Genomic DNA, 23,571 nt, shown 5'->3' on the forward strand with positions numbered 1-23,571 from the left:
CCCCCTCAACTCTTTTTGTAGAAATGTTAGGCAACTTAGCTGCACAGGTTTTAAACAATGGTTACTACATGGTGGGTTTAATTTCCTTTAAGATTAACAACCAACCAACCTCCCTTTTAATGGTCTTCATACAGCGTTGTTTAGTCTGACACGTCAGGATTTACAATATGAGGAGCTGTGAGTTTTGCAGAGTATTTACCCTTCTGAAAACCAGTTCATTGCTTACAAAGGCTTAGACAAGAATTGTCACTAGGTCCTGACAAAGGAGGTAATGACTAGCAGGTGTCTTCAGTTCCTCTAATGTGAATTTCTGAATATTCTACAACTTTACAGTAAGATTTGACCATTTGCTTAGTCCCATGTGCATGTGAGTGTGTTGGAGAACACTAAACATTGTCCAGTGTAATCCCCTGAGAACGTAAGTTCTGACTCAAAAATTGCTGAGTCAGTTTAAAACCTCATGTTAACTTCAGGGGTTAACCTTCAGGTCAGAACTGGGACTGGTTCTGTTCAGTATCTTCATCAGTGACACAGGCAGTGGGAGCAAGTGCACCCTCAGCAAATTTGCAGACAACACCAAGCTCGGTGGTGTGGTTGACATGCCTGAGGCACAGGATGCCATCCACGGAGACCTGGAAAAGTTCAGGCCCATGTGAACATCATGAGGTTCAACAAGGCCAGATGCAAGGTCCTGAACTTGGGTTGGGGAAACCTGCGGTATCACAGAGTCACAGAACTGTAGGGGTTGGAAGGGACCTCAAGAGATCATCTGGTCCAATCCCCCTGCCAAAGCAGGTTCCTTAGGACAGGTCACACACGGAGGCGTCCAGATGGGTCCTGGATATCTCCAGAGAAGGAGACTCCACACCCCTCTGGGCAGCTTTTCCCAGGGCTCTGTCACCCTCACTGTGTAGAAGTTCTTCCTCATCTTGGTGTGCAACTTCCTGTGTTCCTACTTGCAGCCATTGCCCCTTGTCCTGTCTCCACAGAGCATAGAGAAGAGGCTGGCCATTTCCCCCTGTGCCCCACACTTAAGATATTTATAAACACTGATCAGATCCCCTCTCAGTCTTCTTTTCTCCAGGCTGAACAGCCCCAGCTCACTCAGCCTTTCCTCATAGGGGAGATACTCCAGGCCTTTAATCACCTTTGTAGCCCTCCTCTGGGCTCTCTCCAGGAGAAACCTGTCTTCTTTATACCAGGGAGCTCAGGACTGGATACAGGTGGGGCCTGACCAAGGCAGAGAAGAGGGGGAGGATCACCTCCTGTGACCTGCTGGCCACGGTCCTTTTGATGCACCCCAGCATCCCGTTGGCACTCTTAGCCACCAGGGCACACTGCTGGCTTGTGGCCAAAATGAAAACTCATGGCCTCAGTGTGAAGGGATTGAGGAGAAGGACCCAGGGGTACTGGTGTGTGAAAAGCTGGAGCTGAACCTGCAATGTGTACTTGCCGCTCAGAAGACCAACCATATCTTGCATCAAAAGGCTGCATCAAAGAAGCATTGCCAGAAGGTCAAGTGAGGGGATTCTGCCCCTCTGCTCTCATGAGACCCCACCTGGAGTACTGCATCCAGGTCAGAGGTCTTCAGTACGGGCAAGACATGGAGCTGTTGGAGCAAGTCCAGAGGAGGGACACAAAGATGATCAGAGGGCTGAAGCACCACTGCTATGAAGACAGGCTGAGAGAGTTGGGCCTGTTCAGCCTGAAGAAGAGAAGGATCTGGGGAGACCTTACTTCAACTGGGGCCTTTCCATACTTAAGACAGGGGTCATAAGAAAGATGGGGACAGACATTTTAGCAAGGCCTGTTTTGATAGGACAAGGTTTGAAACTATAAGAGGATAGGTTCAGACTAGATAAAGGAAAGAAATGTTCTGTAATAAAGGTGGTGAGGCCCTGGCACAGGCTGCCCAGAGAAGCTGTGGCTGCCCCATCCCTGGCAGTGACCAAGGCCAGATTGGATGGGGCTTTGGGCAACCTGGTCTAGTGGGGTCTGCCCCTGCCCATGGCAGGAGGGTGGGACTAGATGACCTTTAAACCCAAAGCACTCTATGATTCAGCATAAGATGGATCAGCTGCCTCACTCAGGTGAGGCATTCACACTAAAGTGAAAGGTCCAGTTTGGATATGTCCCAACAGATTTCTTTTAAGGTCTCCTCTTGGCAGGTAAGACTGTTTTGAAAGAACCAACCAAGCAAACAAGTATCCCATACCCTCTGTTTTTCAGAAATCAAGAAAATAATCAGTGGTATTGGGGGTAGCACGTATCAGATACAAAAAATACTCACTGATTGCTGTTTGACAGACTTCTGTCAAACTTCCTACCTGCCACTAACACTCAGAGCAGTAAGTTGGTTCACTTATGGTCATGAAGTGCATTGGAATCCTCTTCCAGACACGCATTGCAGATTCTTTTCCCTGTGCTTGTTCCACTGACAATCGGCACTCTGGTGCTCATGTTTGCTGAACGGGAAGCTGAGCGCTCTAGTTTCGTGGTACTGCCGCTGTTCTACAGCAGCAAGAGGAGCAGCTTTGTATCACATCCTGTGCCTCACCCATGTGATGTATGTTCCCGTTATATGTGTATTTTGTGCTTAAACAGTAGCTCTTTAGTTGGGGAGAGTTGGGAGCTTTGCAGACGCCCAGGAGCTCAGATCTACTAACGTTAACGCACTCTTCCCCGCCCCCTGCCTTGCATAACTTGTGATCGCAGAGCCATGAAAGTATGTGAGTCCCTCCCCCGGCACAGACCGATCCCACCCGGCATATGATCCAGGCTCCATGTCAGCTGTGGCAGGCAGCACCGACCCGCCGGAGCGCTGCGCATAGCTGGATCAATGACTTTAACGGAAGACAGTTTCCACGGAGCTCTTCCAGCCCCTTCTGAGGTGGCCAATGCCAACATGGACAGCACAGGAGGGAAGGAGGAGGCTCTGCTGCAATGCGTGACGAGGACGGGAGCAGTTGTGCCAAGGCAGCGAGCGGTGGGAAGGCTGGTCATGCACAGCATGGCGATGTTCGGCCGGGAGTTCTGCTATGCTGTGGAGGCCGCTTTTGTCACGCCGGTGCTGCTCAGTGTAGGGCTGCCCAAGAACCTCTACAGCCTGGTGTGGCTCATCAGCCCTATCCTGGGCTTCGTGCTGCAGCCCGTGGTAGGTTCAGCCAGTGATCACTGCAGCTGTAGCTGGGGCAGGAGGCGACCTTACATTCTGGGTCTGGGCATCATAATGCTGTTAGGCATGGCTTTGTACCTCAATGGGGACATGATGATCTCAGGTGAGTGAGGGGCATACGCTGTGCTGACAGACTTATGAATTAGTAAGAAAAGAAGGCTTCCTTTATTCCCTGCTCAAGTGGGGTCTTAAAATTTCATTGAAGGAGCCGAGTGATGCCATGATCTTCATATAAATTCTATCCTAACGCTGCATGTTATATACCCTGTACGTTCTGTTCTGTAGCTTGTGCATGTGATTGCAGTGTGCTCTGTGTTGGTGGTGTTGCCAGAATTGGCTCATATGAGTGGAGCACTGCTTAGGCCCAGGAGAAGTTTTTAAGAACAAAATCTACCTTGTAAAGTTAAAAGATCAGTATTTTTGTGGGGGGTGTCATACACGTCCAAACTATGTTATGCTGGTGAATAATAGAAATCAGAAGCTCCTTGGAAACGATGTTGCGCCTGTAATGTGCAAATCAAGTAGGGGTGACATCCCTGGATACTGTTATATTTCAGCTTGAGATGTAACTTCTCAAAATTTTGATGGAAAGTTGTTGCTGTCATTATGACTCGGGGGTGGGGGTGGGGGGTAAGTGTGTGCTTTTTTGATTTGCCTTCTCTTCCTGGATATCATTGGTGTTGAATATACTTGCATTAATTTGCCCAATAATCAACTTAATAATTGGCTGATAATCAAGTTAACTCTTGATTATCTATAGCAATGGAAGTGGTAGGGCAAATACAGTAAAACAGGTACTGCAAAATGCATGTGTGATAGGCTGCCAGAGCATGCCATGGAGGTGCAAAGGAGTAGATTAAGGCTAGTGATGCTCTTGGTTGTGGAGCTTGGACTACCCTGAGCTTGTGCTGACTCGAGGCGGTAAATCACCCTAGCACAGCTCTGCGCTGCACACTCAGTTATCCTGCTTCTCTGATGCGTTTCTGGTATCACCGCTCTCTCTTGCATAATTAAGCACTGTTTAGACTTGGAGGGATCAGGAAAGATGAAATGTGGCTTTTGCAGGACATGGCACTGTTGCTGTCAGAATGAGGGTGTTTTTCTTTTTGTAGCTTTCATCGGTGAGAGAGACAAGCAGCGGACGTGGGCAATAGTCATTACCATGCTGGGAGTAGTGCTTTTTGATTTTGCAGCTGATTTTATTGATGGCCCCATCAAAGCCTATTTATTTGATGTCTGCTCTCATCAGGATAAAGAGAAGGGTCTGCATTACCACGCCCTCTTTACAGGTACTCAGATCCCTTCTTTTCCTCCCTGCCTCTCAAAGGAGGGGAAGGTAATTGCATGGACTTTATCCTCACTGTGTTTCTAATCTTGAATGAACTGATCATCTGATCCCGCGCTTCAGTCACGAGTCTTTTGTTGCTGGGTTTTCACTACTCCAGAGAGCAGCAGCTTGTGATTGCTGCTACAAGAACTTTGCTGCGGAAGGCTGCAGGTATAAACACTTACAGCAACACAGCCATGAATTGAGTAAGCATAATTTATTATTTAAGAAAGTGAAGAGGTGCTTATTCAGCTTGTTATAATGTTCTCAAGTTTTTGGTGAAGCAAAAATTAAGGGACATAAGTTGTTTCCATGCCATAGCACATAAAAATAACGTTTTTAACTCTGCATATGATGTAGAGAAAGAGCTGTACAGGACAGAATAGGTGGTTTCCTTTCTTCAGCAATGATCCAATGCGTGCTGCCTTCCTGTATAGTAGTTCTGTGTAAAAACCCAGAACTTCACGACTTCCACAAAGCAAGTCCATGCAGTTCAGCCCAGTCCCCTGCAAATGGAGAGTGAGCTTCAGTTGCCTTTATACATCAATGAAAGGCTGCTGAGGTACAGAAGGAAACCAGCAGTGCATGAGAAGATGCACAGGGAAGACACGTATGGCTGTGAACCTGTCACGTGAATTGTGAGATGTGTTTGAGGGCAGTCACTGTGAAAGGACTAGAGAAAAAGCAGACCAGATGAGAAGTCATGCAGTCCATTTAATGCAGATTTTTGTGGCCGAGAGCAGAGACATCCAGATTCAGTGGCAGTTAGGCTGGTCAAGGAGGTAGGTGTAAGTAACTGTTGACAGCAGGATGATTTTGGACATATAACATAGCTGTCTCCAGGAACACAGATTAAAAAGAAACCTTGAAGTAGCATGGCAATGGAACCAGTATTATCCATTAGAAACTGAGAGATAAAACCTTCAACAATCACTTGTTTGGACAGAGAGGGAAGTGAGTCCTCTATGTATATTCCTGCCTTCATCAGAACACTGGTTGCAATTTTTCCTTGGATGATATGAAAAATCCTTGATTTCCAAATCTGGAACTACAGATTTAGCTGTTTCATTTGTGTACTGAGCTGTGGAAAGGGACATGGGACAACTCCCATCAAATAAGACTGGAATAGATTGCATTATTTAGTCCAGCATCCTGTGCCCTCCGTAGCGAGATCGTTGCTATCTCAACCCTTCCTGAGGGTTAACTACCTGGCCTGTGCTTGAAATCCTCCCTTGTTCTGCAGCCCTCCCAAGGCAGTCTGCTCCAGCACTTCACTGGCCTTATTGTTAGACAGTTTTCCCTAAAATCTAATCTTACTGATTCCCTACAATTCACATTTACCATTCCTTGTGTTATCTCTGTTAGGCACAAACAGCAATCTTCCCATTTCTTTTCCAGCTTCTGTTTTAGATACTGTTTTGTTTCCCCTATTTAGTTCCTTCTTTTTATACTCAGTATGTCCAAAATTTTGCTCTCTGCTTTGCCTTCAGTTTCGGGTTTGAATATGTAACATTAAACTCGACAGCTCTGCAGTTATGAAACTCATGACCAAACTTAGGAGACGAGGGGAAGGACGAGTGTGTGTATCCCCCCCCGCCCCGGCCCCACAACACTCAGGCCCCATTCCGGCATCACCACTACTTTTTGCTGAAGCAATGCACAAAGCCGGCCCCCAGCATCAAGCACCCACTGCTCTGCAAACATGTAGTGGAGGTTTACTTCAAAAAGTTATTAGCAGCTTAATTGTTTTCCACGAGAACAGGCAAGGATACAGCCCCCTGTGGAAGGCAGTAGGACGCAGTGAAGGAGGGCTCGAGAGGGAGAGAAGTACAGAAAACCCGCCGTGAAGTGAAAATCATCTGGGGGTTAGGTGAGGCAAATGTTACTTTCTGTGATGCAGAACGGTTCTGCCATACATTATTTTCAAGTCTCCTAAGCAGAAGAGCAGAAATATTTCGAAGTCCTTCAAATGCTCTGTGTAACCACGTGAACTTTCTCATGCTTCTGACATGAAAATGAACATGGTCTGAACACTGCTTCTATTAAAGACACACAGTAGCATTCTCATACTATGTTTATATATTCTAACTTTCCTGAGAAAACCAGCAAAGGTACACATTTTTATTTGATCCTTTTTGTTCCCTTTTTCAAGTGGTGAGGTACTTAGATTTTGATAACTACAAACCAGTGCTTTTGGCTTTATTTCCTTTCTTTAAAAGGTGTCACCCGAAGACAGTATTTCTCTTTAGATTCAGCCATATAAAATGCATTTTGCAAAGTCCAAACTAGAGCTAGTCTTGACATAATTAAAACCAAAATTTGTTGTTCTGTGGAGTTTTTTTTAAAAAAACATAAATTCCAGTAGATTTTTATTCTGTACTCTCTCTTTCAAAGAAAATATATTCTCAAAGACCCAAGAGAAGAGATGTTGCTGTGTATTCAGGCATTTTTTGAGACCTCTATCTGCCAGAGCTGTTGAGATTTTTCAAGAGGTGTTTTGCTAACTGTTCATACATCTGATTAGCTCAATATTCCTGCTCCTTGTGATTAGTATCTGAAGGGTGATTATGTAGTTGTTTCTACAGGGTATCATTTGAGGGTATTGTGCACTGTTTGTTTATTTTATCAATGCTAGTAGATCTTTTTTCTCCTTTTTTTCTCCCCCACCCCCATAGGTTTGGGAGGAGCCCTGGGTTACCTGACAGGTGCTATGGACTGGGATCAAAGTGTACTAGGATATTCCTTGGTATCGGAATTCCAGGTGATTTTCTTCTTCGCAGCCTTGGTTTTCCTAATCTGCCTTGCTGTGCATCTGCGCAGTATTCCTGAAGTCCCACTCAGATATGACAATGAAGAGACAAAGTTCCTGCTGGAAGTGACTGAATCCTACACATATAGTTCCATAGATGAGGAAATCAAGAATGGTTTATTTAAGCCAACATGTGCTGAAATAACGGCTCCAGCTAAACCAGGGAAATGTGCTGTTATGTCACGGACAGGGGTAAGTGCAGAAATGATTTTTTAAGTCATACCGTTGCATGCTTGGAGACCCTTTGGTTAGCTAATGCTGATTGTTTGGACTGGAGCCCTTTCACACACACAGAAAAAGGATCCTCCACTGGAATACGTGGTCAGGAGGAAGCCTGCTTCCTTTTTTGATATTTATAAAGTATTTCCAGCAATAGGAATGAGACAGACTAGTCCCGATGTTTTGAACAATTGGCAGGGGTGAGAAAAAAACAGGTGCAGGTTTCTGCTCTGTGTCGGTCTTTTGATATCCATGTGAATTTTGTCCAAAAGATCTACTTCATCCTTTAGTTCTGATGATAGATTCCACATCAAATTGTGGGCTAGGACTACAGACCACTAATCTTTGATATGAATCTGTAGTTCCCACTGCAGATCACACACTTTCATACGTAGCAGATATGAACTGTTTGTTCCCTGGTCTAGTAAATGTTCAGGTTTGCTCTGCTCAGCATTTCATTGAGGATTTATTGACAGCACTGAAGTGTTTAAAATTGCTACTTCCACAGCAATGCTACCTTGCTTCTGGAGTTTTAAGTGTTTTGAAGTGATGTGGTGGCTCTGCCTTTGGCAGGGCTGTTAGGTGGGAGAGAATGGCTGGCACTTTGAAGTCATCACTATTACCTTGGTTTTGCTGCATTTTTATGAGATATTGCTTCAATCTCAGGCAACTAGAAAAAGGTGAATCTACCTGAAAAATATCTGGAGAGCACATTGCTAAACGGGTCTTGGGAACAGAGAATAGTTTTCAGTTTTTTTGATTACTTTTAGTTCCAGAAGGCTTCACTGAAATACCATGTTACCCTAGCTGGGCAAAGGATAATATCTATCTTTGGCTCCTAGTATAACAATAACTGATGGAACAGTTGCTTGTTGTTTTAATTTCACTTCTGATCTCTTAGTGTTATGTATCACAGAATCACAGAGCATTAGGAGTTGGAAGGGATCTCAAAAGATCATCTAGTCCAACCCTCTGCCAGAGCAGGATCACCCAGACTAAATCACACAGGAACACATCCAGGCAGGTTTGAATGTCTCCAGAGAAGGAGACTCCACAGCCTCTCTGGGCAGCCTGTCCCAGCCCTCACAAAGTTCCTTCTTAGATTCACATGGAACTTCCTCTGCTCCAGCTTATACCCAATGTCCCTTGTCCTATAGCTGACATCACTGAGAAGAGCCTGGCGCCTTCCTCCTGACTCTCACCCTTTACATATTTATAAACATTAGCAAGGTCACCCCTCAGTCTTCTCCAGGCTAAAGAGACCCAGCTCCCTCAGCCTGTCCTCATAAGGAAGGTGTTCTACTCCACTGTCTATCCCTGACATAAGTCTTGATAAATCAGATAAAGATACCAAGAATGTGCCGATGCTCTAAGTTAGAAACCTGAGCTCATGCTTAAGCCACAAATAAAAGGATTTTATTATCTTTTACTATTTTTCATATGTATTATAGTTACACTTGGTATTACTAACCTGAAGAAAAATATTGTTACACTGGATGCAACACAGAGGTAGAATAAAAGATGAATGCTGCCTGGTGAGAACACCAGACAAACACAGAGGGGAGCAGACAGCAAAGCAACAGCCTTTTAGGAGAATGTGTCTGTCACACAGCGGTGTCGTCCCTGCTGCCCCACCGTAGGCCAGTGTGGGCAGCCAGCATCCTTCACCAGCATTGTTCACTCGGAGCATCCTCCAAATTATCAGAGATGCTGAGTGTCATTGACTGCTTGGGCCTTATGGGCTCTAAAGAAAGAAAGGTAAATGAAGGAGAGAGAGCAGATGCAGTGAAAGCAAGGGGAGCAGGCTGAGGATCGGGGTCATCTGTATCTTGGCAAGAACAATTCCACTAAATCAGCAGCACCTGATGCCTGAGATGAAGCTCTGGTGTCCACTGTGGCAGGCTTGTGCCACTGCCTTCATCTCTCCATGTTTAGCTGTGCGGCCTGTCAGAGACTCACAGTGCTTTGATCTGTCTCGTGTCTCTTTGATGTGCCTGTGCATGTTTAAATTCTAGACACTCACTGCCTTAATGGTCTGTCTCTTGTGGCACATGTTTCTGAGTTCATTACTGTAATTGCTTCCTTGAAGAAATGGTTTGGCTTCCTGTTTTTCTGTGTCTCCCTTTATTTTTTTTAATTTTGCTGCAGGCATCATGGCCCTATATCTTCTAAATTAAGGACTGTGCTCTTACATGCTAATAGCTGTCATGATTATTAATGAGATTTGACCTGTTACAGTATGAGCAGACATCCAAAGTGATTAATTTTTTTCCTTTAGTTTGGTGCCAAATTACTCGGACTCTGCTGCCATAAAACCCGTGTCATACCGATTCGTCTCTATCTTTATGAATCATCTTAGGCATTGAGTTGCAGTGATTTTATAGGGAGCTTTTGAAAGATAAGGAACTGAAAAGGAGCCAGGCTTTGAATAAGTGCAGGGTTTGTGTGCTGGTGTGTACTGAATGTGCACATCAAACACTTCAGTGCCCATTTCCACTCTCTAAAATAGAAATCCTTCGTTTCTATCTAGCTGTCACAGTGTTTGTAATTACTGCAGTGTCCTTTCTGGTCCTGTGACCTTATGTTAACACTGTGACTGGAAAGGTTCTTTTAAAGAACTGTGTGAAAGAGGTGAATAAATTAAATAAGCCAAGTCAAACAATGGTAATTATCTGTGAACAAAACACTAATGAGACAAAGTGGAATTTCTTTGTTTTGTGTTGTTTCCTTTTTTATAACTGTAGAAGGATAGAAAGTTTGTATTTAAAAGAGTGATGCCAAGAAAAATTCCAAGGGATTTGGACAATATGCAGTTCAAGGTGAAAGTCAGCAACTTGAATTTTGGCATTCCTATGAGGATTAAAAACCTCCCACTGTAGCAAAGTATTTTCCAACTTTACATGTGGCGATTATTCATAGAGTAGCTTGCAGCACAATTTAGTTCAAAGGAAAGGAGATTGTGAAAAGAAAGAAGAATATTGAGGGAAGGAAGGAAAAAATTGTCGTTACCATAGGACAAATAAAAGACAGGGTTCAGCTTTCCAGTAATGGATGTAACTTTTACAGTTCTTCCACATTTCATCACCGTACGGATCCCTTACTGTCTCTCCCAACACTGTTGCCTTCAAACATCAGTAAAGAAACTTGCAAGTGTTCCATCATGCACAGATAAAACAGCACCTTTATTCTTTAGAAGCACAGAACCATGCAGGACCTTTAAAGCAGTAAGAGTTGTTTGTTGCAAATGCCTGACATCAAGCCAACCTACGGTACCGAAATAAATACAAGTGACACAAGTGAACTGATGAGAGTGACTGTGAAGGAAACTGAGAGAGAATTTTGGGGCACAGGGCTCAGACAAGGAGGGGAGATAAGGTGGGGCATGGAAGATGCTGAAAGGTTTTGGTTTTCCCTATCAGTAAGATTTGTTAACTGGCACCAAAACCACCTTGATTTTGAAATTAGTTGTTTCTCCTGTGGGGTGAGGTGTTCAGGGGCTGGAGCTCACGTATGTTCTCTGGGAGTTGTGACTTTGAGTGGTACTACATCTCCTCTGATGTGTCACCTTCTTACCCTGCTTCATGGAGGAGGGGAGGACAGTGCAGAGTGGAAATCCCATGGCAATGATACACCAGAAGAGATGAAATTTTCTAAGGAATTGAGCACATAGGAGGGAATGGGAATGCCATATTGCACAAATTATGTATTTTAATTCTTAGGAAGTATTTAGAATTTAGTAGCTTTAAATTTTCAGTGGAAAGCTGATTGTGTCCATAAGTAAATTCTGTGGGGGTTGGTTTTGGTTTTTTTGGGGTTTTTTTGGTGTGTGTGTTTGTTTTGGGTTTTGGTTTGGTTTTTTTTGGGGGGGGACGGGATGGGTGGGTAGTGTTTGGTTAGTTGGTTTGGCTTTTTGTGTGGGTTTTTTTCCACCCAGAATTCCACTGAATCAGTTTTGGCAGGAAATTTTCACTTGGTTCTACAAGTAGATGATAATCTTACTGATCATAACAGCAAGAAGCGTTACATCCTTGCTGATGTATTCCAACTCTCTTAGAGTGTCTGTGAATCTTTCAGATGACTTTATTAGGCAATGGCTTTACGAATGAAATACATGGTGAAGGACCCTCAGTATCCAAGCAACCCTTCCTAGCAAAAACAAGTTAAAAACTTGGAGGGAGTTTGGCAGTGAAAGATGTGGAGGCTTTCTTCATTTCCTGTCAGCTATTTTATTGGCCTTCAGGGCAGTAACACAGTGTTATTGTTAAATATTTGCTTTTAGGATCAAAGGAGGATGACCCTTAAATCACTCTTGAAGACACTTCTAAGCATGCCACCCCACTACCGCTATCTGTGTGTGAGCCACCTCTTTGGATGGATGGCTTTCCTGTCCAACATGCTCTTCTTCACGGATTTCATGGGACAGGTAAAATCCTCTTGCTCCTCCTTCCTCTTAGCATCTCCTCCTCCCCCAAAAAGAAATGAGAGTGTTATAATCCTGAAGAAATTACAGTGGTGGCAGAGCCAGTTGTGTCTGGATGGCTGCACAAGAGTTTTGTAAAACAGCTAATTGATCTCAGGCCCTTCTTCCTTGCCAGCGTCTGTTGGAAAACCTTTCAGTATTTGTAAGACTGTCTGTGCCTATTTAACTGCTTCAGATGAAGCTCTTGGAGTGGCTCCAAACACACCCCTCCTCTGCTTTGGCTTTGGAGCTGCTCCGAGATGGGCAGTTTTCCTAACCCAAGGAACACTGATGTTGCTGGGATGCAGCTGGCGTTACTGTGGCACATGAGCACTGGCCATTCACCTGCTCTGCAGCTCTGTGCACGGGGAAATACTTGGCAGCTCAAGGCTCTTGTCTCCTTCAATTTGGCTGTCCCTGACGTACCTCTTTAAACTTTTCCCTCAGGCCCTTCTGCCAGCAATTCTTTGCCTTCATGACAGCCAGTGCTCCCTTTTTTCAGCCCATCCCTGGGCAGTGGGATGGCACGTCCCTGCCTGTGGTTCTTGCCTGTACAATCCTGCCCGTCTCTTCCAGGGTACAGATATGTGCTCCTGGCACAAATCCTCTCATTGCCACTTGCTTTTTTCCACAGTTTCCACCCAGTATTCCCATTTCCTCACCATTTTTTGTCTTTGTAGGAGAGAGGGAGGGGCGGGATGGTTTGTTGGTTTTGTTGGTTTGTTGGGTTTGTTTTTCTTTCCCTGCAGTGTATATAAACAACTGAAAGAAAAGGTTTTGCTTGTCTAGATAAGGAACTGAGTGAGATAATGACTAGATGGGAAAATGAGTGTGTTGGGGTGAGCCTGAGAAAGAAACAAACAAACAAAATCGCAGATAAATTAAGCTAAGGCAAGAAGGCAGAAGTGGAGAAAGGAGGATACTGGGACATAAGACACCCAAAGGAAAAAGAACAAATGAGTCAGTGTACTGTGGACAGTTCAGGAAAATGTAGATGGTAAGAAAGGAGGAAGAGCCTGGGGTGGGAGACAGGCGTGTGAAACCTGGAGAACTGTGAAGGGCACTGCTTAAGGGACTTCTTGGGTGCTAACCATCTCCCCCATCAGGGGTGAGGCCCTGTGTTTGGTACCCTGTTCCCCTAAGAAGGAGGTGTTCTGTACATACAGCCCTTCCCTGCCTTCTGTGATCCTTGTGGTCTCTCTTTCAGGTTGTATACCAGGGTAGTCCTTATGCACCTCATAACTCCACGCTTTACCTTACCTACAAAGCAGGAGTAGAGATGGGATGCTGGGGGCTGTGCATCAACGCAATTTCTTCATCAGTCTATTCTTGTAAGTACCCAGGAACATACTTAGCACTTTGTTTCGAAACAATGTCCAAACAGTTTGCTATTTGCCATTGTTAAAAAAAGTAAAGCAAAAGTAAATCATCCAGTGGTTCTGGGTTTTTTTCCCCCATATGAAAACCTTCAGAAAAGGTACATTCTCGGCATTGTAAGAAACTGTTGTCTTAAAGGAAACAGTTGCTGATCACATGATGAGGGGTCACTTTGGCACTAAGGCATTGTTCTGCATGTGAACTGACCCTTAACAATGAAAATCATCCTGAAGTTAAATGCCAGGGTAAAATGGACGCTATGACCATCATTCTGAGATGCTGTTTTGCCTAGCAGAGCTGTCAGTGTAGGTTCTCAAAGGTCCTTCTGATGGCCTCTCTTCATCTGCATTCCTCATAAAATAACTTCTTCACTGTGCAGTAGAAGGTCTGGCTGGAAGCATCAACCTTGGTTTCCAAAGTTGTGTGTAAATGTGCTAGCACAGTTACCCAGACAGATTTTACCATGGCTCTTGCCAAGGCTTAAAAAAATTACTTGTGATCTGAAAACTCAAATGAGTAGCATTTGGGGGGCTGAATTGAGTCTCTAAAAGAGGCTTAATGGAGATCTTTTCCTTTTGGAGCTTAACTACAGGCATTTCTGCAGCGCCTTTCTCAGCTCAGACAGAGGCTGATGCCAAATGTTCGTATTACAGTCAAAGTCTGAGGTTGTCAATGAGGGCAGTTCTTCCAGAAGGGTTGTTAAATATTTTGATGGAGTTGGCTAAGCCAGAATAAGACTATCCCCAGAGAGAGCAAGTATTTTTGGCAAGTTTATACCTGCAATAATTTGAGGCAACTTCCAAAATCAGTAAGATTATCTCCTCCATCACAAAATACAGCCCCTTAAAGGACCTTCCTGATGAAATGTGGCATGTTTTGCTGTAGTCTTATCAGCATTTTCACTTGCTTTCCACAGACCTGCAGAAAATCCTCCTTCCATATATAGGATTAAAGGGACTTTATTTCCTTGGATACCTACTCTTTGGATTGGGTACTGGATTAATTGGCTTGTTTCCAAATGTCTATTCCACTCTGGCTCTATGTTCCCTCTTTGGTGTCATGTCCAGCACGCTGTACACTGTGCCATTCCACCTCATTGCAGAGTATCACCGGGAAGAAGAGGTGAGTCCCATATCTAAGAAAGGGTAAGTTTTTATCTGTCTGGTATGTTTGGGGAGGAAACTGGATAGAACTGGTTAGCAGCATTTAATTTTAATTTCAACCTACTTATGTTATGAATGGAAAGTTTCTGACAGAGGGTTAAGGTCCCAGCTCCAAACTCTCCAAACAGTCCTGCTGTGAGGCAGATAATCATTTATAATCACAGCTGAACCCAAAGCTGATCTCAGAACATGTTTGGGTGGTGAGCAGATAACGGGGCTCCACTTGACTTGCCATCTTCTTTATATCATTCCTTCCAGCTGTATGAGCCAAGGACTTGATTTTGGAGTTCCTAAGGTTTAGTAACTACATTGTAAAGGCTGGCAGAATTTTTAGTTAACTGCAAAGTGTGACAAAAGCTGTTAGGTAATAAATGCATAAAATTTGAGTACAAACAGTTTTGTATAGTTCAGAATTAAATTATATACCACATTCTCATGATCTCTGTAAATGTCTGGGGTTGTTTTTTAGTCCTCCACAGCATGAAATCCTGTTTCCAAGGAAAATCTGGAAAAGCTTGCATTCCTTATATCATGTTACTCGGCACAGCAGGATCTTCATGTCTTGTAAAGTGTTAAGCTCTTTATTGTAAAAGTTCTCTGAAGTCAATCTTAAGTTAGTGAGAGACCTGAAAACAGCAAGGATTAGGGAGAGTTGGGAGGACTTAGGAAAAGTTCTCATTAGGTCTGGGGAAGAAATTAATAAAGGCAATGAAAAACAACACAGAAACATAGTTGACCAGCACAGGGCTAGATCAAGTCCTTGAGAACATGTCCTAGTATTCTGTATGATTTTAAAGCATTACTATCTGAGTGATGAATACACAAAAACTCTCATTCTATTGAATCCCAGGAGGTTGTCTGAATGTGGTTAAATATTTCATAGATCTGATTCCTGATTCTTCAGTTAATGTCTCTGTTCCTTCCAAGAGTGAATGATCATGATGAAAAGTTTCAGAAAGAACAGGGAATGAACCCAGCTTAGGGTGAGATCACAATTCTAACCTCAGGCCAGCCAACTCCAGAGAGAGGGAGTAAAGGCACAATTGTTACCTGGCTTTGATTCAGAGTTGTTCCAAGACAGAGGTGAAATAAAATAGGCTGAAGTGTGCATGGACTTTAATAGGCTAATATATTCAAATGTCACTTGTAAGACAGCCAACTGTTTCTTGTTTGGTGCATGGTACTTGCTATGCCAGATGTTAAATGATATATAATTTTATGTTAGATCTGATATTAGCAGAATTAGGTTTAGCTCAAATCTTCTCTAATGTACAAGATAGAAAAATTAAGGAGGAAATGGCAAGTGCATGGCTACATTCATTTACATACTTATATTTAAATTACTGTGGTCAGAACTACTGGCACATAGGAACACTGGCCACAGCCCAGCAAAATAGATATAATTAAAAAAAAAAAAAGTGTCTAAAATTGGAAATACTGCAGATGAAAGGACTGTATCATGCCAGAGCAAAGAGCAGACATTTTCCCTCTCTATGCGTTTTGCCAAAAATCCTGTGCTGGGTTTTAAAATGCTGCCTTTTCAATTCATGTTCTGTGCTGCTGCTGCCTACGATCCAAATCCAATTTTCTCTACTGGATTAGGAAGAGACTGTTTGTCTCCAGTACTTTTGTGCTTCGTGTGCTAACAGCTCAAAGGCTGTAACGGGTCTTGTGAAAAACAAGCATCTTAATGGCCAAGAGTGTTTGGATACCAGAAGACAGCAACACAGCCAGCCTACCGCACTGAAACCTCGTTTGTTACAATACAACCTTCCCATGCAACAGCCTATATGAGAAGAGCAATAAATACATAAACTATCATATAATTTCCCAACAAAAGAGAATAGTTCCTTCCTGGTGTGAGTTACTGAGCAGCTGAAGTTAGAAGAGACCTCCAGAGCTCATGCAGTCCAACTGCCGTGCTCAGGCAAGGCCACCTAGACCAGGTTGCCCGGAGCCATGTCCAGTCTGGTTTGAATATTCCTGGGAATGGAGAATCCACAACACCTCTGGTCAACCTATTCCAGTGATCAACCACCCTCACAGGGTGCTTTTATACTTGTACATGATAAATGAAGCCTTTTTCTCTGGTATGTATATCACAGCAGATATACAGATAATGAGTGGATAGTAATATTCTCTGGTAGTGTAGAAGAATCCTGGTCTGGAGATTTGTTTCCAGAATTTTTGTTTTCCCTAGAAATAAAAGCATTACTCTTAGATTTTAGTACTGAAATCCTCTGTGTGCTTTGAGACATAACTTCAGAGCACAGTGCTCCATATAATGAATTATGCTGTGTACGTGTGTGGGACATAGCATGACTTAACATCTCTTTGAGGCTCTCCTTCAACCATGAGGGTTGGAAATAAATTATCCATGACAGAATGTCCCACACTGTGAAATGTCAGTTTGCCAGAGCTCAGATAGACCTGAACTTGAGGGAAATGGCTATTTTTTCTGATTCTCTGCTTGGGAGAAGGGATAGAGGGAAAAGTTGCAGATGGGAGAAAGAGGGCAATTCTCAGGGAGCTTGGAAAACTCTATCACTTGCAAAATCTTTGATTGGATTCTGTAACCTCTGTGGGATGAGCAGAATAAACAGAAGAGAAGCAGAGAGCTATTGTCCTGTCTTGCTGCACTTGGTGGTGTGACAGCACATTGTCCGAGAGCTGCAAGTTGTTGTCAACTGTCTCTTTTCACTGTTTCGGGTTTTTTTTTGGTGCTTATTTGCAGAGCCTGAAGCTGCAGGATGGAGAACAAGCTGGAGAGCACGAGCGAGGGAAGGGCATTGACTGTGCCGCTCTCACCTGCATGGTCCAGCTGGCCCAGATCATTCTCGGTGTGGGCCTGGGGCTCTTGGTTAGTGTTGCTGGCAGTGCAGTCACTGTGATTTCGGCATCTACGGTGTCACTGATTGGCTGCTGCTTTGTTGCTTTCTGTGTTCGGTATGTGGAGTAGGACTGTGTGAACCGGCTGGAAGAAATCTGCCCAGGGGAGCGCTCTCTTTCTGGGTTGGTAGCACCAGTGCTGTTGCCGCACTGATGCTACTGGCACGTCCTCCTCTCTTACCTCCTTGGAGCAGCTGCAATCCCAGAGCTTTACGAAATGGGGACTTGATAAAACTGGTTGCCTAATGCCTCCAGTTGAAAACATCTGAATTTTGACTGCTTTGTTACTTCATTCCTGTTGACGTCAGTGTGTTGACACAGTTACATGTGACGGGGTGTATGCCCACGGTATCTGGATGCCCTACATGAGGAATCATTACGAAACTTCTCATTAGCAATCTGTGGAAGTTAATAGATGAAATATGTGGTGAGTTGAAGAAGTAATACAAGTGGACAGAGTTCGGAAGAAAGTTTTTATTTATCTTGCTTTTCAAGCATCTTAAATTTGGGGATATTCCTTCTGGTATTCAAAAGCTGCAGCAGGATCAAGCAGGTGCCAGGGGCCACGCGGGGTGCAACTGTATTGTGATTAGTAGTAATGTTAAATGGGATTGGTTAATACCCAGCTACTGTCAAAAACAGATTTGGGTATGAATGATGACTGCAATATAAACACGATAGAGGTCCGCTGTTTAAAAGCGTAACTGTAAAGTGATTGTTTTATACTGGACCCTGCTGCTTCTGTATACTTGAAATGAAAGTACTGACTGAGCTTGTCATGAAAGTCTGCCTAAGGCTGCTCTGCAAATCTGTGTGTAGGCACTTAAACCATCCATCTATGGTAAACAGCTGTCATTTCTGCCACTTTAAAAAACTGGCCTGTTGAATTTGATACTGAAATTAAAAAGAGAAAAAGAAAATCTTGGCCAAAAAAAAAAATTTTAGGACTGGTTGTAAGGCATTTAAATCTTTACATTGGATATGACAGTGTTTACCTTATAGTAGCATCTCTCTTTTCTCTATTTTCCTTCATGCATCTAGCTTTGAGTGAAATGGCATTTGCTCTTTACAAAATACTGTAAATAAATTCAGTTCTGCAAAGCACTGTCGGGAATTACTGTACAGTAAATACTTAACTCCAGTTACCTGTATTTAATGGCATATGAAGCTTCATTTTAGAGTACTGCCAGTGTTTGGAAGCAGAACACTCTGTCTGTGCTGTCCCTCCTCTGTCCTGAAAACTGCCGTATCCATTTGCTGTGTTAAATGCTCAGCCACATGAAGCCACCCGCTCATGCAGTATTGTTAAGGAACAGTGGCACAGGGAGACTGTTGCCAGGTGTGGTGTTTGTTTGTCTTAAATGTTGCACATGTATAATTGGCGTTGTTCTGTCAGGTGCACTGTGGGGCTGATCACCTCCTACAAGCTCTGCCTGACACAAGCTGGCACTGCCACAAATAAACGGCTAGATTCGAGTATAAGGTGCCTCAGCAGAGATGCACAAATTTCATCTTTTTTGTATGTTTCCAAGAGTCGACTGAGTCATTTATTCCCAGGAAAAAAACCCAACACAACTGTTTAGGCAATCTTTTATTATAACAAACCCATGCCAGCCTCAGCTACTTTTTTTGTTGATGCTTGTGCCTCCACTGTAGGCCCAAACAAGCTCTCAGTGCATGGCAAAACTTACCTTCCTTCACAGCTCCTTCATCTGACCTTATGAAAAAAACACCTTTGATGGTTTCTTTCATTTTGTGGCTCTTCACAACCTCCCCTCATGTCACACCCATTCAAGAGAAAAGCTTGGAAGACTGAGCCCCCGGACTGTGGCTGAAACACTTTGTAGGTGCTGAGATGGCTGGATCACAATGGTCTCAACAAGAGCAAAGAGTAGAAGGCCAGAAGATGAAGGATGTTTCACTTCTCAATACCTTTCATGCCATCTCACTAACTTCCATTAGCTCAGTATCTTCTGGGAGGAGGAATTTTTAAGGGAAGAGAGAGGCTTCTGTGTGGAGCCATGCAAATAGAGAAAAAGAGGAGGTGACCTGGTTTTATAGGACTGCAAGACTTGAAGCACCATGTAAACCCACGCTCCAGGCTCTGAGGACATAGAGCTCCAATTCCAGTGTGAGGCTGGGAAAGGAACTTCGAAATGTTTACCTATCTCTTTGTCAATATTTTCTGTGAGGTTTAATGCTATCAGAACATTAAAATTTGAGTGGTCAGTGCTATCTCTGCTCTGTTATACAAAAAGAGAGAGCTGGCATTGATTCAGGCCCATGGAGTGACCATAGATCTGCAGTAGCATAACAAGAACTGTAAACCTGCAGAGAGAAGAGAGATGGGACCATCATGTATATCGATGCTTATATTTACAAATTTATTCAGAGAAAACTGTTTCAGGAAATCACATTATCATCTTTCTCATGTTCTTTCCTTTTAAAATTCACTGCGTGCTACAGAACAGTCGAGTCGGTGTTTCTTTGGCAATGTCTCCATAAAAACATCCTATACTTGTTTGTAAGACCTCAAAACAGTATCTTTCTTAATGGGTCTTTGTCAAAAACAGCAAGCAGACCAAAAAAAAAAAAAAAAATCTCTGTGCAATATGAAAAACAGTGTTTAAAACAGAAAAATTATTGTGGTGCTCATTTGGAAGTCAAAAATGTATTTCAGGTCTCACTGCAAACAATCTAAAGTGTTACCAATTCATGAGAAGAGTATTTCTTTCAGGAATAGAAATGCTAAAATGCTAAAAACTTTAAAGGCATTGAAGAACTGTATTGTGGTGCTACTAACTGAAGAAGTTCCACCTTTTCTGTCCTTTCACATTAGTTCACGACTTGAGTTACCAGTATGGTCAGTTATTGTACTTAACATTATCTTTTACTGCAATTATGTGTTTCAAAGTTAGAAGTACCCTGGGTCTGATCTTTCTTATCTGGTTTTATTTCCATAAGCACAAAATCAAATAAAGACCTTCTCTATATTGTGTTTACACAAATGATATGTTTAGATGAAGACAAGATGTCTTGACCTTCCCCTCTTCCCTCCTACTTTAACAGAACTGGTTATGGCTGAATGAACTGAGGCTGGAAACAAGCCTGCCATCTTCATAACTCCTTGCCCTTTTTCTTTCAAATGCGTCCCACTAATTCCCATTTAGCAAGCAGGCATGGCATGCAAACAAACGTCCAAGGAAGTTTTGGTTCTTTTGTTCAGAGAATTTACAGAAATAGTAACATTGCAACAGTTGTTGGTTTTGGGGGTGTTTTTTACCCCAGTGTTCATTCTATCTTCTACAATGATCTCATTAAGTTTCTTTGAGGTCCTTAAAAGCAAGCAACTCAGGTGGTCCATGGGAGACACTTGTCTTCCAAATACAGGGCAGGTCACTTCTACACAGGTCAGGATGAGTCATAAATGTCCTTGTCTTGGCAGAACTCGCAGCTTTATAGAATCAGAATGGTTAGGGCTGGAAGGGACCTTAAAGATCATCAAGCTCCAATCCCCTTGCCACGGGCAGGGACACCTCTCACTAGACCAGGCTGTTCAAGGCCCCATCCAACTTTGTCTTGAACACTGCCAGGGTGGGGGCAGCCACCACTTCTCTGGGCAGCCTGTGCCAGTGTCTCCCCACACTCATAGTGACGAATTTCTTCCTAATATCCACTCTAAATCTCCCCCCTTCCAATTTAAAACTATTCTGCCTTGTCCTATCACTCCACGTCCTTCTAAAAAGTCCCTTCCCAGCTTTCTTGAAGGCCCCCTTCATGTACTGTAAGGCTGCTATAAGGTGTCCCCAAAGCCTCCTCTTCTTCAGGCTGAACAGCCCCAACTCTCTCAGCCTGTCTTCAGAGTCGAGATGCTGCAGCCCACCAGTCACCTTCGTGGCCTTCTGTGGACCTGTTCCAACAGTTCCATGTCCTTGCTCTAAGCATTGGTGTCCATGAGTTGGAACGAGTCCCTGCAGCATGTCAGAAGACAGGGAGAATGGTGTAAGTATGAGATGTGGCAACGATGATATCTGACATTTCTGAGCTGTAGAGGGATCGCTTCATGGAGGAAAAGGGTGGAAGTATCTGCTGTAAAATGTCTCAAAATTATTTTTAGAAGGATGAAGCTATGACAATGATCTATAAACCAAAACTTTCCCCTCTGAGCTTCCAGCATTCATTTCTTATTCCCTAGCTTCTCCTTCTTTGTATATTTAAGCAGAAAATGTTAGGGGCCATTTGTTCAAGACTAAACTGTAAAGAGATGTTTGTAATTCTGTTGCTGTCTACAGTGTATTTAGTTTCATAGATCGCTGCTTTAGGTATGCAAGGTGTGTTAATCTGTTGTATTTCTTAAAATTTCTTCTTGGAAATTAACCTTTCACCCTCCCCATGTAGTAGTATTTTACCTGTGTGCCAAAGATAATGACTTCACATCATGCAAAACCAAGAAACCAGAGAGCATTGGCCTTTCTTGCTCCAGGTAAGTACTTGAAGTAGTTGGAAAACAAAATTCAGTGTTCTCTACTTTGGATAGCAGAGCAGACCGAGACAAGCAGGCCCTGTATGTTATTTTCAAAGCCTGTGGCCTTTTCCAAAAAATTAACTGCTTTTTGAAAGGATATTATCAAAGGCTGTATCTGGGCCAGGGGGAAGAGGGAATGGGGCTGCCGTCTTACCGGTTCAAGTACTCTCCTCCCCGAACACTGGGTGCTTCGTTGCCCCCCAGTGTTCAATGACATTATAACACTTCTCCAGGGCGCAGGCGCTGCCTTCCCTTGCATTGCTTCCTCACCTCAGACCGGACCCTCTCTCTTTCATCTTACTCTGAAGTTGCCTTATAGTGATGCGCTGCTGCACTTCAGGTTTTTGGGGTTGTTTGTCTGGTTTTTTTGTTGGTTGTTTTCTTTCTTTTTTTTTTTTTTTTTGGGGGGGGGGGAATGTATTTTGTGGGGTTTTTGTTGTTGTTGCAGCTGTGGTGGTGGTTTTTCTTGGTTTTGTGTGTGTGTGTGTGTGTGTGTGCAGACAAGGGAAAGTTGCTTGTTCCTAGCTGTAACCCAGCTGCATAATGACATTGGAGACGCTGCCATACGGACACATGGTGGCAGGAGCCCACCAAAGACATGTTTAGCATCAAACTCATGGCAGAGTCTGGCCTTCAAATCTTTCAGTGCTACTGCCAAGAGTCAATCCTGAAGCACAGCAACCCCTGCGCTGTGCTACTGTTTGGCAGGTGATTTTTTTGTTGGGTTGGTTCCCAAAAGGTGAGGTGTGTCAGGAGTCAGGGACAGTGGCCACAGCACAAGGAGAGGACAACAGGCAGCATCAGGTCTTTGTCACCTCTGATGTGAAGCCATCCCTGCTCATTAGGTGCTGAGCAGGAGAAGGAAAAATATTGGAACTGGGGGGGATCCAAGAGTGACATGAGGAAAAGAAAGAAGTTCTGGCATTGTAATCCCTAGAGGTCTTCTCTTAAAGGCTGGGAGCTACACCCTGGAGTTGCATGGCTAGCGGATCACCATATAGGTGCAAATGTATCTCAAATTATTTGTTTTGCTTTTCAACATTCAGATTTGGTTTGGTTTGTTTTTTGCCTTAGGCAAAATCAACACCACCTTGCAATAAAACTTTCAAATAATCAGTTTCCAGGGATTTTGAGGACTGAAGTACTTATGTCTTTAACAAGTGTTGAAATGCCAACTTAACTTCCAATCCCAAGAAGTACACTTTTAAGAAATGCTAGATTGCATTACATTGGAAAACAAGGCAGCAAAACAGCTGTTAGAACTGTGGTTATCTCTGAGAGTGAGGTGGCACATTATCAAAGGATGTTCTTTTCTGAACAGGAATTTTGCTTTTTGAAATATTTTACTTGGAAAGACTTTATATCAAGTTTACTCAAAATTCAAGATTTCAATCTACGTCTCTGAAAATGTAATCCCAAAGCTGAAAGTCAAACTAAGTTCTTCTTTTCACTATTTATGATCAGTTGTACAGGTTGAGCAATTACCTTCAGCTGAGAAGTTCATGGGTAGCTTTCTACTTCTATCTGCACGTCGAGGTTTTGCCCCAATGGAGAGCCAAGCACCACACAGCTGCTCTCTCTAAGAGGGAGCAGGGGGAATTGCAGAAGGGGAAAGGGAGGGAAAGGTA

At 43.4% G+C, this 23,571-nt stretch overlaps 1 protein-coding gene across 1 annotated transcript; it reads left to right on the plus strand.

Moving 5' to 3' along the window:
• Nucleotides 1-2,839: 2,839 nt before the first annotated feature.
• Nucleotides 2,840-17,488, plus strand: SLC45A2 (solute carrier family 45 member 2; the record flags this gene model as incomplete). Its single annotated transcript, XM_084278215.1, has 7 exons — nt 2,840-3,278; nt 4,288-4,464; nt 7,178-7,503; nt 11,810-11,953; nt 13,197-13,320; nt 14,283-14,488; nt 17,264-17,488. 7 exons carry the CDS (start codon nt 2,840-2,842, stop codon nt 17,486-17,488), a joined length of 1,641 nt encoding a protein of 546 aa, XP_084134341.1.
• Between the last annotated feature and the right edge of the window lie 6,083 nt (nt 17,489-23,571).

Source organism: Gallinula chloropus (assembly GCF_964237585.1).
Source record: "Gallinula chloropus genome assembly, chromosome: Z".
Lineage (NCBI taxonomy): Eukaryota > Metazoa > Chordata > Aves > Gruiformes > Rallidae > Gallinula > Gallinula chloropus.